This window comes from Trachinotus anak, unplaced genomic scaffold (assembly GCF_046630095.1).
Source record: "Trachinotus anak isolate AG129_WGS33_773 ecotype Australia unplaced genomic scaffold, CSIRO_AGI_Tana_v1 ptg000024l, whole genome shotgun sequence".
NCBI classification, from domain to species: Eukaryota; Metazoa; Chordata; class Actinopteri; order Carangiformes; family Carangidae; genus Trachinotus; species Trachinotus anak.
In genome coordinates this window covers 6268455-6284443 of record NW_027273875.1, presented here as the reverse complement: position 1 = coordinate 6284443, position 15989 = coordinate 6268455, and the positions used below count along the sequence as shown (strand labels likewise).

Here is a 15989-nt window from a genome sequence, read left to right as displayed (position 1 = left end):
TCTGTTAATGTTTATGTGCATCTGTCTAATACTTTCGAACCTCCTAATCTTTGGTAACTGTGTTGTAACGGCCTTATGCCCCACACAGTTCTTTCTACACTGATGTAAACTTCCTGAAATGAAAGCAGAGACGTGGCACTTCAATGTATTGTCAATTACTTTATTTCAAACTGAATTTGTTGAAGCACGAAGCCTCAAGAACCAAATGTGTAACTGTCCAAATACTCAGTCTAGACTGCATTTCCTTTCCCTTAGCTCTAATTGGCATCAATGGAAGTAAAGTTATATTAGTTTGACGGCTCAAATGTTGATGTATATATGCTGTCAAATAGAAAAAGTAAGATACTGTCTTAACTTGTACATCTGGTCTGTCAAATAAGTCTTAGACCAACCCACATATCTAATATTGACTCTCTGATGCCTGACAAGCACTGACTGTTGTTAGCAGGATGTGATTGGCTTGGAAATGTCAATAATCACCTTGAAACAGAGTCCAAGTCCTTGATTGACAGCCCACAGTTAAAACATTATCATGTATAGTTTTCTAAAGGACTGTTTCACATACTGCACAGATGCCTGTGTCACATGTATCTGTCATTTGCTATCTTAATTATGTCACCAAACCCAAAGAGTCAAACCACCATGAAATCACAAATGAACAAATCGGACGAGCCAAAACTGGATTCCGGATACATCTTTTATTATCTGGTAATTTTGGCTGAAGTGTACTGCCACACTGACTCAGACCAAAACCTGGTCTGTGGTGTATCACAGTAAAAGTTTTACATGTTGGTGATATTCGGCGTGGCCCTGAATATTCTAAGTAACATTTAACGTGTCAGTAGTCATGAAGATGTGTTCGCCAAAAAATAAATACACAACTAATAAAACACTCTCACTAGGGTGCATGCAACAATCATCATATGGAACACAGGATTAAATAAGAACTTAAAGGTGCTTTAGATGAACCTGAATATGTCACAAACATGAGAACAGCTAAGGCAGTTTGGCTTCTTAGTGCACAGCAACAAATATTAATGTCTGTATAGGGTTCGAATGATCTGGGGCTGGTTTAAAGAATTAAAGGTAACGGTTTCACAAAGTTAGCGTCCTACTCATGACAAGACCTGACAATTAAAATCACAATCCTGGTTCCTGGATGTGGGGAAAAAAAGTCATGTCTATAGATATTTAACAAAATTGATTAAAACCATTAATTCTGTTGATCTTAAGATTTTCAAACCAAAGTGTGTCTTCTTTATAAAACATTGTATAAACGAAAGGTGCAGGATTTATAAAACATTTATAAATTTGAGCTGACAAGCCTTTTTCCTGGGACAAAATGAAGCTTGTGCATGAAAAGAATGTAGTGCGTGCGATTTAAGCTCCGGTAACCTTACAGATACTGCTCGCCAATGAGACCCCAGTACATAGCAGGTACACCAGGTAAACTGTGCAGGATGGTGTCTGGGCTTTTTGGTTGAACTCCCTGCTTGGGACAAAAACATCCCTTCTTCAAAACATGGCCTCTTTTTTTTTCCCCCAAACACAGTCATTTCTCACACTGAAACCTCAAACAGATGGTTGAATGGCAGAAGCTTGATGATCAATGCAACAAACATCTATGCAAGCAGTAGTGCAGGGAGTGGGAAGTTCTACTGTAGAGGAAAGCTCACTTTTTGGCAAGTACAACCTTTTATAACAAGCACATTAATCAGAAAAATGTGGTCATGTTTTGTAAAATTTTACTCTATCATGCTGCTTATTTTTTGCCGGAGGTCAAATTGCTTGATTAACCACAGTATAGATGTTACAGTCATTTCTAATGTCTGATTTGTCTGTATTTCAATCATAAATAAAAAGTCCTCTGTCATTTCACAGTACAGAAGCTCTTATTATTTGTCCAAAGACTAGAGTATTATTTAAGTCACTGTATGTCATTACTTCAACAACAAAAAAAAAAAAAAGATGAGCCAAGATGCTCAACATTCACTCTAATTAACTATTAAATAAATACACCTAAGATTGAAGCGAGGACACAAAATCATTCGTGAAAATAAATACAAGTAAACTACAAAATCTAAATAAATAAAACATGTATGTGTGAACATACAACTGCCTTCAGAACCCCAAAGGGAAACCCCCCGTGTCGACGAGCCATTTCTATAAGAAAGTTTAAAGGCTCGGACACATCATACACACTGCCACGCTGGGTTCGCACATGATGCTGCTACCACCAAAGCCAAGGCCGGTAGCTGACATGCAACTCTATTAACTACCATCGGAGAGGAGACAAGGCACATTGTTTCCAGTGGCATAATCTCCCGCTGACTGCCCTGTACCCAAAGAGATTTCTCTACAAAGTGGCCAGATTGGATAAATTACACACTTCAATAAAATGCATTATTGTAAAGTCTGTAAAGAAACGTGTTCTCCTCTCAAACAGTCCTCATTTGCCCCTCTGACGCCCAACCAGCCGATGCAGCTTCTCACAGTGGTCCAGCCTCATCGACTCTGCCTTCTGCTTTAACCGCTCATCTCGGTACAGCTGTCCGAGGTTTGCCAAGTCGGATTCTGTAAAGGAGAACACAATGACAAAAGAAAGCCAATTTATAATAGCTATGTTATGTATGTATGTATGTATGCTGGCAGAGGGTTAGGAGGAAATACCACGCTCATCAGTATGCCAAATATGACACTACAGCCAGCAGCTATGCAAACAGCTAGCCCGGCTCTGTCCAGCACTTACAAATCAACCTGCCAGCCCCTCTGAAGATCACAACATGTTGTATATATCTTGTTAGTTTAATCCCCAGAAACAATGAAGTGAAAATTCACTGATTTACAGGGGGTTATGAGCTGGACTATTTTTTGAGTAGGACCAGTTGACAAGAAACCAGAGCTGCAGTTTTACATTTAACGAACAGTGACCAACTGAATGCGATGTGAACTTAAGGCTCTGCTTAAGAAACATAAAAAGATTTCACATAAATTAAGAACTGGGCTATTTAATTATATTTAATATTGATACCTGCACTGCTACTAAAACAGACAGTGAGCTGCTCACTTACTCTGCTGTTTCTCTTTCCAGCAGCTGCTCTGCAGGTGTTCAATATAGTCGCTCTCAATTGATTTCTCTAGTTCCTCCAGCGCAGCTCCACGGTATTCCTTCTCAAAACTTTTATCCACATAGTATGGTACGCCCATGTGCTGCGTTTCCCTGGACACCACCAGCCCCATGGCCCTGAAACCCAAAGACATGATTCAGTTTTATTCAGTGAAACTATGGTGTCAATCACGGTGGAGCCCAGGGATTTGTTTAAATGTCACTGGTGGTGCGGCAGACTCACGGCTTATAGAAGAGACTGTAGGGCGGGGTAGTGGCCATCATCTGAGTAAACACTGATATGAGGATTAGCACCAGCACGGGGAGAAGCTGCAGGAGTGCCGTGAAGTTGTTCTGTGGGAAGAGAAAATCAGCACCAGTTACAAAGCATATAATAGTGTATGTAGGCTGCACTGACACACTGTATTCATGCCAGCAAAGAACGTTTGTGTCTTTGAAGCAAACCATTCTAAAGCAATGAAATACCTTCAGCTATGAGGACAGTTAATGAGTGACATTAAATCAATCATTACAGTAACCAGTCAGTGGAGGGCTGCAACCATGTTAAAATGCATCCTCAAAAATCTAATTTTACGATGGTTCTACACTGCACGTTAATGATAAGAACAATGCATCTCCTCAGGAAGATCAAAACATAAGACTCTGCTTTTTTAAAAAGGGATTTGTCTTTATGTTTTGTGAGTCACTGACCTGACTCTGGTTATCTTCCACCACCTCCTCGCGCCTCTCATAAGCACGTCGACGACGAGGCTGATAGAACTGAGAGTAGGAGGCTCCCTGGTTAGTGTACACGTGGACATTTCCTGTAGAGAGACACATGCAGTTCTATAACATCTACACTTTCATAATAAGACAGTAGATAATAGCATATTTCTAAACTATGGCTGGCCGCAACAATCATAAAAAATACAGAGAATGATAACAATAAATACTACTACTAATGAAAAAAAGAAAGGCAGAACTATTTAGTATAAAAGACTACATTAAAACTCTGCAAAATTAGTTTCATCACTCATGACTCATTGGGCCAAACACAACCACTCACCTGTGGGAAATCTTCCTCCAAAGAAAATGTTGAAAAGTTCCTCGGGGGAAATGTCCGCCTCAAAGTCTCTGTGGAAGCTTCGGTAGTGTCCATGGCGACTGTGGCTGGAGTGTTGGGGTGCGTTCGAAGCTCCAGACTGATCTCCATACTGATCATACTGTTGCCTCTTCTCTGAATTGCTCAGCACCGCATATGCATTGCCTATTGCTGTCAGGAGAGGAGAAAACAGTTGGTCGTGGTGTGCATTAAGGGCAAAGCAGAATATAAGCATCAATAATGCAGGGAGGCATCTTTTAACATCAGTGCAGTATAGTGTAGTGGCTTCTACAAGGAAACATGATAATTGCCTATAAATCAGGGGTTTCAAAGTCTTACACTACGTCCCCATTACTATATATGTATGTATGGTGCAACCTGAAAAAGGTTCATATTAACAGATTTACTTTGTATTACCTCTGTTTGGTAGAGAATCATAGTCATAGTTTTAGGGAAAGTAAACAGTAAGTATAACTACGCTATAACTATAAAACTATATAACTATAAATATGCTATGGATTCAGTGAGTTAAAACTTAAGCCCCATTTAATTAACCTGTATTTGTTTACATTTTAGAAAATTGGTACCAATAAAAGTATGCTGAATTAACTATTAGCAGTTCTTCTTTGCAGTATACCCATGGCTGTACAGTAAACTGTCACTGGATCACTCTGCTATTGAAGAAAACTGAAAAATGTGATGATTCCCATGAAAATTCTGCAATTACAAGGATCAGCTTTTTATGTATTTATTTTTTATTTCTAAGCAGATTTATGGACATTATTCCCAATGGACAGAAGCAGGATGACTTTTGAAGCAATTTGCACTAAACAGGTGCGAGAGGTCTCAAAGTACATAAATTGCCTCCTGTGTTTCACTGCCATTACTGTTGCCTGTAACAGCTGACCATGGTCTTGTTTTGAAAACACTGGCATGAACCTGTTCCTCTTTATCTCTCCCACTGCACGTCCCCTGCAACTATCCTGCGGATCCTTGGGGAGGTGGGCCTTGTGGCTCAAGACAGAATTTCTGGACATTACTAAAACTGGTAAAACCGGATGACCAACCTTTGAGCCTCTGCCCTGCTGAAGTTTGTTTAAATGAGGCACGATCAGCATGAGGGTGCTGTTGTCACTGACCACGACCTAAGCCTTTGCTGAGCGGTGCTAACTGAAAAACAATTTTCTTTGAGGGATCAATAGAGTCTTGTCATCATGTGAGAGTTGTGCTCAGCCATATGGTTAATATATATATATATATATATATATATATATATTTTTTTTTTTTTTTTAATTACATAAAAATGAGCAATACAACTACTGTATCTCACAGATACCTTTGAAAGCATCTGTAGCTCCTGGAGCGAAGTTCTTGTCGGGGTGAAACTTGAGGGCCAACTTCCTGTACGCCTTCTTCAAATCTTCTTCGCTGGCATTCTTGGGAACACCGAGGATTTCATAAAAGTCCTTGCAATTCTTTATCCTGCAAAAACAAAGTATTGTAGATGTCAAACCACAAGCCTGAACCTCAAATCGAAAAGAGGCACTCTCTCTTATACTCATATGAGGTTAGTGAGTGTGTATACTCTTTACACAGTAGTTAGCTACATGTACATTTACAGAGAGCTCCAACAAGCAGTCAATGTTATATCTACATGCAGAGATACAGGTAAATGGAAATGTAATGGCCTCTCCAGTCCATATTTTATTTCAGACAAAAACACTGCAGTAAGCAGCACTTACTATTACTATTACAGTTTGTTCCCTTTATTAGGAAAAACATATTGCTCAGTCACAGAGGGCAGCCCGCAGCAAACTTTCTGATTTGGTTTTTGCTGGTGAAGTGTTGTAGCTGCAGGTGGGACACCACAGACAGTCAGGAATATGTACCTATTGGCACGTGGGAATAGCCACAGTTATATGGTGGTGTGAACAGTGGTAGCTGTCAGTCTGTCACTCCACAACAGTGTGAAAAAGAAATGTAAAAGAGTAAAGGGTCCCTGTGCACCTGAGAACACCCTGGCATTGCTCCTCGGTGTAGCTCTTCTTTTCATCACCGCCCGCATTGCTTGTCTCACTGTTTCTAATGTCCTCGTCCCTCCAGCCTGTTGGTGGGGGTACGTGGTTTGCCTCTGGGGCAGCAGTGCCTCCATTCCTTGTTATGGCATCTATCAGCACTGCAAACAACAAGTGTCTGAGGTCAACTCACAATCCAGGTGGAAATACAGAAAAAAGAGAAGAGTATTGCTATCACTCAAAATCACGGTCATTAGGCAACAAAAAAATCCATATGGGAGGTACAGATGGGCACCAAATTCAAAGGAAAACCCCGCATTTAAATATCCTTCCCCTTTTCCTTGTCATCCATCTATACATGGGCAGAGTCATACCGATTGTGCAGTGTGTGCTTTAAAAGTTTTTCCACCTTTGTTATGATGCAAAATATATGCAACACAACACAAACGGCTGACACTGTGGCATTTCACTGCCCCATGTCTTAAAGACATCGACATGACAGCCTAATTACACTGGTGAGAAATGTTTTACTACAGAATCAATCAGACAAACGACTGGAAACACGATCAGATTTTAACGCAGCGCTTCCTCACAGTCTGCGGCGCTGTCTGTGAACTGCAAGGGGGAAGGGAGCCCCATAAACAGCCTTGCATTATCAGCATGCAGCCTGAACAATCAGCCTGAAATGCATATAAGGATTAATGCTAGGCAGCTTCATTTGCTCCCCATGTGAAAATAGCACTTCTTTTGCATCCATCCTGACTTCTGACATTGCATTTTTCTCCAGTGAACGGACTGGGATAGTTGAGCACCGTTAGCTTGACATTGCACAATGTGCGTCAGCTAATTTTACCTCTGGCCCGGGTGCTGGGGTAAATATTCTGGGCTTCGTACAACAGCTGCAGCGCCCGATCTCTCCGCCCCGACCGCAAACACAGCTTCGCCTTCTCTATCAGCCGGTCCGCCTCGTCTTTGTCCATTTCAGCGTTACGGGGTTGTTTTCGCCGATCCAATCGCCGTCCGCAGAGGTCTGTCCCTGTGCAACGTGCGTCAATATCATATGGCCGCAGCTAGCGACAGATAGCCGATTAGCTGCGGTCACAGGCGGCTGCGTAACGTTAGCTAAGTGCGAGTCTGCGGTGGTGGTTGTTGTCAGGCTGCAGACAGGCCCGCAGCTGGGTCATCTTTTAAATTGAAAGCCTGAAAATTGCCTTCTCTTTTTTTTTTTTTTCTTCTTCTTTTTTTGTTTCCCTTCAGTGTTTAAAGGGCCATACAGTTAAATGAATCTGAGCCTCGGAGCTGTGATGGACAAGGAGGCGGTGGCAAGACAGGGTGACGTCATATCCGGTGGAGTGAGCCCTGAAATCTGTAGAATATCTGACTAAAATGTTATTTACTTGTTTATTTACTTGGTCATCTTTTTGTTAGTAAGTGAACCAGCTTGTTCCTATCTCACTGCCTTTACTGTCTACTGCCTATTACTTGGAGTAACACCAGCAGGTGTGCACTGTTGCTGCTGCTGCTGCTACATTCAAGGTTTTTTGATTGTGAGGCATTCAAGTACCTATGAAGGAAAATAATGTACAAAATGGACTCAAGTAGGTTATTTTCTGGTGTGTGAGTTTTTATTTATATTTTTTATTTATTAGTCAAAGTGTCATTGCTGCTTTTGACCGCAGTGTCAGAAAAAAAAACAAAAAACAAACCCAAAAAAAAAAAACAGCCAGAATGTAATATATATTTATTAATGAACTTATCTTAAATAGCCAACAAAACTGAATATTTAGCTAAAGTGGAGTCTGGTAACATAATATAAAATGGTAAACTGTCTATATCTCGGTAACAACTGGTTATTAAAGTGATTTGTCACACTTGGACGGAACATTAACACTGACTTTTTTAAATGTGAGATAGTGTGATGATTCTTACACCATCTTAAAGTTTAGCAGATATTCTTGGTTAGATACACTGTTCGCAATTAAGCTATTTATTTATTGACAGGCTGTATCTGTATGTAAGTCGGGCTGAAAGCTAAAATTAGCATTTATGCTTCCATCAGTGACTCAGATACTATGCAACACATTTTTGTTCATGCATATTTTATTCAAGAGTAAAAAAATGTGATTTGTCCCATAGGGCATGCTTATAATGTGTGTATTGTTTAAGAAGTCAAATGCCAAAACATATTTCCATAGATAATAAAAAATGTTGCAAGATAAAGTCCATTATATTTGTTTGTTGAAATATGCATGTAGACCATACAAGAACCAGAAACAGAGGAAGGAAAATAACCATAAGCTAAATTGTAACAATAATAATATCAGCAGTAAATATAACCAGAGTACAATGTTTCCTGTTAAATGTAAGTGCAACACATGATTTTCTTTGTGTCCAATTCATTTACATCTGAAAACCATGCTATCATGCTTTGGCAGCCTGAAAGTTGCTTTTCACTGAGATTATATTCATTCACACTATTGAACATTTTCTGTACATCAGTACAACAGAAAAAAATAAACACAAGGCTTCACACCTCCGCATACAATAAAACAATATAAAATTAAAAGCAGTGGTAATAAATAACAGAATGAAAATGGACAAAACAATCAAAGGAAGCCTATTTATAAAATTTATAAAACAACAAATATAATTCAAAAATAAAATAATTCAAGTTTACTATTTGAAACACAACTATCACAATTATAATCTCACATAACAATTAGGAACTTAACTGCATGCATTGATGCGTTCCGTACCATAGATGCTGTGTTAAAAATCATTTATCCATCCTTAATTGACATACCTTTATCATTAAATAGAAAGATGGAATATAAGGTAGAAAAAATATTGATGCATTAAAGGAAATTCTAGAAATTTATGTGATAGTATGTGTTGCTTGAGGTTGGCGTTTCACTGGTATTGACTTTCCCAAATCATATATTTTGAAAGAACTAGAATATTGACTTGTTTCTTTCCTCTTCTTTTATCAGCCAAAAAAGACCCTTTCAGTGCAACATGGCATTTTAGGATATAAACTTGAGTATTTTGACACAATATTTGGACGTGTGAATTTTTGTTTTATTTGAATCACAGTGTGGGTGCACTTGGGTGTTTCTCCACTGTACTCCACAGTAAAATTAGATTATCTTAGAAAAGTTGATTGAAAAACAAGAAATGATATATGATTAAAACACTTAGATTCAATATGGATGAATGCCTGGTCTACACTGTGCTTAGTTTCAGTAAGTAGCAGTAACCCTGACTACTTTAAATGCATCCAAGGTTAATTTTAGTGAAAAAGAAATGACATCTTTTTCTCAAAAGTAGCATTAATCTAATAAATTCTGGTCAAGATACATTCTTCAAATCACTCCAGTAAATTTCTTGATGGATTTAAGCCTGCTTATTCCAAATGACACAACGATGAGTGGTTGTTAAATACTCTTTAGACATAAATGTATTTCAAGTGTATGCATTCACAAATTTGTAGAATTTCCTTCTTACTCTGATATAGTACTTTGTGTAGCTCTTAGGCATGAAATCTCATTGAAATTGCAGCACAGCAAAAAGTGCAAAAACTCAAAGGGCGCTAATGTGTACTTGAGTGACTGCACATATTCTTTTACTTTCTCTTTAGCAACAAGCAGGTGAGAAATAATCAGGTAGTGTGTGACAGCAGAGGATGTCCCAGAGTTCAAAAATCACTTCTTCTCTTTTCCTCTGTGGTCCATAAACAGGCATTAATGCCACTTTGTTGCCAGTCATAGCAATGAAGAAGAGATGAGAAAATCACGATCCAAAGCCTCCTTCAGTTGGATGATGCTCAAGTGTGTACTTTCCAGAAAGTGAATTGCATGATTTTTGGACGTGTGAGGTATAGCTTGATCAAATTCCATGCTTCTCTATTGTGAAATGCTTAAACAATTGGCAGAGAGGAAGAAAAGAATAAATCTGAAGGTGGTCAGGATAAAATTATAACCCTTGAAGATTCACCTACAGGTGTTGATGAAGTTGAATCTCTGTATGGGATAGTGTTTTCCTTTTGGGACATTTTTAGATGTTAAATCTTGGTGTTTCATTTTTTGATGCTGAGGTACCTACAGTAAGCGGTGGATCCAAATTTTCTAAGTGCTCTTTTCATCCCCTCCCTTTCTTCCCTCATCCCCTCCAAGTTACTTCTTGCTAGGAGATGACTGATAAGGAGGGAGGTGAGGAAAGGAGTGGTATTGGAGGGACGGAGTTTGATCTCAGACTGCAGTGGCTTTGGTCAGATCTGTGAACACCCGGTCCTCTTTCCCTCGCAGGATGATGGCATCTTACAACAAGGTAAATCAATAAATTTAAGTCCATTGGTAAGATTGCACTGCAAGTTCCAAGAGGTATACAGTTTGCTTTCTTTCTTTTTGCTTTCTTGCTCACAAAGTGGTGTGACATGTCAATACTAGCAAAACATGTAGGTAAACAAGATTATTTTCCTCAGAAGTGAATTTGTGAGTGATTTATATTAAACACTTTATAAAATAGTAAAATGATTTGTGTGGCATGGATACTGCAATTATGTCTTCTGTCAGGCCCTGTAATGAAGGAGCAGACATTTGTCAGCGCTCAGAACAACAACAATTCAGTCTGCAATTGAACTGAGAAAGGGAACAGCAGGCAGAGACTTTCAATCACACTTTCTCTGTCAAGCTGCAGCCCACTGGTCTCACCTCATCCCTGCCCTCTGCTGTGAACCCCAGCTCCCCCCTCCCCCAACCGCGCAATGACACTGTCATGAAAAAAATGACCTTTTTGCCCGTTTTAGATTTGCTGCAGATTTCATGTTCTGTCTGTGGGCCTGTTTGATTTGTATGTTCTGAGGCCTGAATTCCAGATTTGGCAATGTCTTGCTGCACAGCGCGACAGCGGCACAGTTCTGAGGCTGAGGCAGCAGATCACTGGATGTTGCTGTTGTCATCCGTGCCGTTTGCCTCTGACATATTCATCTTTCCCATGGAGTGACCCACATGGTTCACCCCGTCCTTGCGAGGTGGCATGCGCTCGTTGATGCGGTCTAGGCCCTTAGCCTCCTCAAAGCTGGTGATCTTGTGCTGAGGGGAGAATCCACGGATAGCTAAAAAAGAGAAAACACATAGAAGGGGATCAGGCTTGCCGGGTAATGGCACAATATCATAATATATCATATTGCGTATTTCCCTACGAATAACAAATGCTGTTAAGATTTGGCATTATAACCTACAAAGACACGGTTCAATGGGTCAGTCTTAATTAGGGACAAATGAGCCTATATCAATGAGTGATACGTGTATTAAATGCAATGCATGATGCTATAAAATGTCATATTTTTTGTTTTGAATTGCACAGGGTCACATATTAACAGTATATGCTATTCAGTTATCTCTGCAATTGACATTAGTGACAAAGTAGCAGCTGCTACAATTTGACATTTCAAAGATTTGTGGTACACCCGCTGTCTTGCTTGTTGCCACAAACAATCAATATAAAAAAAACAAAAAAGGAAGTTGTAATAGTCCTTGTATGCAGGCGGCACAAGTTTTAAAATGAAAGCAACCTTTGTTCCTTTTTAGCAGGCAACATTGACATTCCATCTGGGAATGGGAAACTACTTACTCCTCTCTTTCCTATAGGTGGTGCAGGTCGACGTGTAGAAAATTTCACCAAGTACAGCTGCCCCCTCCCTCAGCCGAATTTTTTTTAGAAATCCCTCACCTTACATGTCGCACCCCAGTATCCAGTTTCAAAAGAAAATACATCAAAATAAGAAAAAAAGTCCTGTAGCATTGTAACTTGAACCATTTGTATTAGGTTTTTTTTTCTAAATTATCCAGACACATTGCATTGCAAAAATGTAGCCAACTGTGACTTGATTAACTTTAATTATGAAATAACCTGTTTTATATAACATTATATAACAACCTGTTTTATATGTATATATGTATGTATGTATACATATATATATATATGTGTGTGTGTGTGTGTGTGTGTGTGTGTGCCAGTGCTGTAAATTGCTGTCTCATAGTGAATCTTCTTGGTTAGTGTGCATTGATTACTTCAGACATGTCATGAGGACCTGAGGCTTCAAGATGCATATTTCATGTTGATGCTCTGATCTGTTTCTTGTTCTTGTGCATGCAACACTTTCTAGAACCAGATGGAGGCCATTTGCAAGCCAAACCCAAAACAATGAAGTATTTCAGTCATGCATATTTTAGCAGCACTTGACTTTGCAGTGTTTTAGTTTATTATGAACATGCCTTTATGCCTTTATGCCTTAAAAAGCTATTCCTTTTTTTTCTCTCAGTCTGTAACGGCCAATTCCAAATGTGTGCTACCATCATAGTTAGTGCTAAGCCTCTCTATGTTAGGAGTAGTTATACTCATGGAGGACCCTGAAACCTCTTCTCATCTGTCAGCAAGGAACAGGATTGCATGAAGTATCCAACAACTCATGCTGTCTTCTCTGTTCCCTCCCCCATCAGCACATGTGCCCTGACCAAACAGTGATGAGATCATGATCCCTCACTATCTTCCCATCCTGCGAATACTGTCGACTGTTAGCTGTTGTTCCTCTTGACCACTCAGGCACCTATTAAGAACAAGTCCTTAAAAGTCCTCACTTTGCATAAGGTGGCATACATTACAAATAACCATCTGTAGCCTTTTAATTCATGGTATAAAATATCTTTATCAGTCTTAAATAGATGCCCTCTCTCTAAAATGTAAAACCCAGGACTTAGTTGGAATTCTGTTTTAATCACTAGTACTGCAAAGTAAAGTGCCAGCCACACCAGCATTAAACTGTCCTATGAAATGTTGCTGTGATGGAGTTATTTTGTGTGAGCTGTTGTATGCACAAACTTGTCCGTAGCAGGAAACCATAGTAATATGTTTCAGAGGGGTGGGAGGGGTGGGGGGGCACAGGTTTACCTTCTCCGTCCTCATCATGCGTCTCGATGGCTTCAATGGCTTCAATGGTGGCTGAAGGGGGGAGGAGGGGAGCAGGTTACTCCTGATAAAGCCATGCAAATGTATAATGCAGCCCCAGCGAAAAAGGCGGCTCGTGTTGGGCCAGATGAGATATACATGTTCACTGGCAATATAGCCAAACTCAGAGGAGTGCCATGCATTAATACTGACAGAATTAATGTCAATATAGGGTTGCAAAATTTATATGAACAATAACAAAGACAGATCCATAGAGAGAGAGGGGGACAAATATATTGAGATGGAAAGAATAGAGAACTGAGAATGTAATAGATTTTAGGTAAGAGGACAGACATTACTTGTTCTGGCTTTGCACCAGATGTATTAAAAGGATTTCATGTCAGGGTAAAATAATTGCAGTTTTCTGTGAGCTAAATAGTGTCCTTGTTGTCACTGCTCTCAGAACAGCAGCAGTGACACACAGTCATGGATACCACTTAGGTTTTGTGCACAAGCACAATGATTGTGTTAGATAAACCTTGATTTGAAAATATTTGATTTAAACACCGAACACTGAACAAATGGGGCTGCACTGAACTCTATAGTTTATTGGAGCTTTTAGCTGGATGTAGTTCATGTCAAGTGGTGCAGTGCTGAGGTAAAGGAGGGGCTGGTGAAGAAATTATAACATCTAGTGAGCTAAGGAGAAACACACATTTTTCTTGAAGTTGGTAGATGAAGCAACGACAAAAAAGTGAGCGAATAATAGACTTGAGGAAGTGGGAAATGGGACTTTGATTGAAGACCCATCCTGTTCTGTGTATCTCCAATTGCTTGCTAACACTTGAGCTTAAACAAGAGCTGTACAGTGGTGTGAGTTTGTTTCTCTTCTTTGTATCATTGTCTGGTACAATGATGGATCTATGATACAGCAGTAGCAACAAGTTCTAGTGAACATTGTGCTGCAGTTGTTACACTATATTATGTGGCTGCTGTAGTGTGTTACTGCAGACAGACATTGAAAAACAGTTTTGGTCAGGTCTGTGACATTAGGTTCTTCTTCCAGAGCCTAAATGTGATTAGAGAATCGATAAAGAGGCTAATAAACACAGCTTGCTGGCTGCTCTACATTAAAGGCAGAGGAAGAGAAAGGGAAAGAATAAGAGAAAGGTAAGACCCATGGTACAGCTGAAGAAATACAAAACAAAATAGATGGAGTAAATGATAGAGAAAAGGCTTATGCAGAGCCTTGCACTCACCACTCTGCAGTGTCTGTCTGCCTCCAGAGAGAACCCCACTCGGCAGCATGCCAGTGGGCGTCAGCCCCTTAAGCGTCAACACATTTTCACTCTCCTCTCTGCAAGAAACACAGACAGGTTGGTAGAAACAAAAACTTCATGCCTGCGACTCTGACAACAGAATATACACATGCAATCTGTGCAGACATGACACCCCCTAACTCTACACACATATGTCTACACACAGGAAAACATGATATGGTTTTGAAAATGAGAAAATATACTCTCATTCTGATATTCACACACACAAACATTAAGTCTACCTGAGAACTGAGAACATTTTGGCCATTTTCCCAATAGCACGGATCTTGTTTCTGATCACCTCCTTGCGTGCTGCAGCTGCATTGGCTGCAAAGACATATTTATACACACTTTCATTATATGCCTCACTGATACAATGGATGCTGTCATTATAAAACCCATGTTATGCATGAGAAACTGTTTGTTGGACTCTATGATGCATGAAATAATCTAATTTTATGTGTTTGTTGATGATAAGGATACTGTGATAATATACTAAAATACATACTGTTGTTATAGGCCACTGTAATGCATTTGATCATTATGAACTCTGTTTATCATAAACTTTGTTTATGCAATAAATGTAGTATTTTGTAATGCAATAAAATACAAATCTTTATTTTCCTGATGGATTATAAACTACTGTTTTACTTCCATATAATTAACAGGTCAAGACTGAGTGGCAGTTTTCTGCATGCATTGTAACAACACTAAATTAAGCCAGTATTTAAAGGTGATCCATTTGCAAAAGGACAATGAAAAAGAGAAACAATTTGATGCCTGGTTCTCTACCAGGCCTCTTGGTAAGAAAAAGATGCCAAACTTTCAATCTAATCTGGCACAAGCAGAGGAGGCCCTGAATCCTTAGTGTGAACAGTTCAGATGTGAACAGCTCAAGCGTGCAGATCTCATTTCATGAAAGACCTAGTTTAGATGATGCAGTCTGAACTGAACTCATGATGCACTGATGATAAAAATAAATAATCAATTATTAAATCACCATCAAAGATCTCATCTTCATCATTCATGAGTTCATCATCAGAGCAGATGCTCAACACATTCACCAGCATTTCTGTGACTGGGGAAGAAATAGAGAATAGAAAAGAGGTGAAGTCACTCAGCAATCAACCAGATAGATATCAGATTAAGAGGTGTTTTTGTATTAAAAACACCTGAGAGATATCAAAAGACTTTGTTCTAGGAAAACTAGATACCTTTCTCTCCAACAAATGGCAGAGACCAGGTGAAGACATCCATGAAGTTGGGCAGCCAGTAGGGATGAGGAGAGCAGTTAAACTGTCTGATGTTCATGACATTGTTTTCATACTTCAGTACAGCAGCTGTTGGGGAAGCAGATGGTGAGACGGTAGAGTAGTTTCTTACATTGAAAAAGTACATATTAATCATATTAATCTAATGTTGAGTAACTCTAGTACGTCAGTCTAGATTTAGTGACTCAGATCCCATAGCTGTATCTGATAAGGACAAGGATTAGAGCTCTA

At 39.4% G+C, this 15989-nt stretch overlaps 2 protein-coding genes across 2 annotated transcripts in view; both read right to left on the bottom strand.

The window, feature by feature from the left end:
* Positions 1–679: 679 nt before the first annotated feature.
* On the bottom strand, positions 680–7583 carry dnajc18 (DnaJ (Hsp40) homolog, subfamily C, member 18). The gene is made up of 8 exons (XM_071461008.1): positions 7077–7583; positions 6216–6384; positions 5545–5690; positions 4173–4379; positions 3818–3930; positions 3351–3460; positions 3072–3244; positions 680–2574 (listed from the first exon to the last, which is right to left on the bottom strand). The coding sequence occupies exons 1-8, from the start codon at positions 7201–7203 to the stop codon at positions 2450–2452; spliced, it is 1170 nt and encodes a 389-aa protein (XP_071317109.1). The 5' UTR covers positions 7204–7583; the 3' UTR covers positions 680–2449.
* Positions 7584–7829: 246 nt separating this feature from the next.
* ppp3ca (protein phosphatase 3, catalytic subunit, alpha isozyme) overlaps positions 7830–15989 on the bottom strand; it is a 29469-nt gene continuing 21309 nt past the window's right edge. Inside the window, exons 9-14 of the mRNA XM_071461006.1 lie at positions 15702–15827; positions 15488–15565; positions 14730–14814; positions 14428–14525; positions 13172–13222; positions 7830–11336 (exon numbers count right to left, since the gene is read on the bottom strand). Of these exons, the coding sequence (XP_071317107.1) occupies positions 11158–11336; positions 13172–13222; positions 14428–14525; positions 14730–14814; positions 15488–15565; positions 15702–15827 (617 nt within the window). The 3' untranslated portion in view covers positions 7830–11157. The remainder of the gene's footprint in view (positions 11337–13171; positions 13223–14427; positions 14526–14729; positions 14815–15487; positions 15566–15701; positions 15828–15989) is intronic.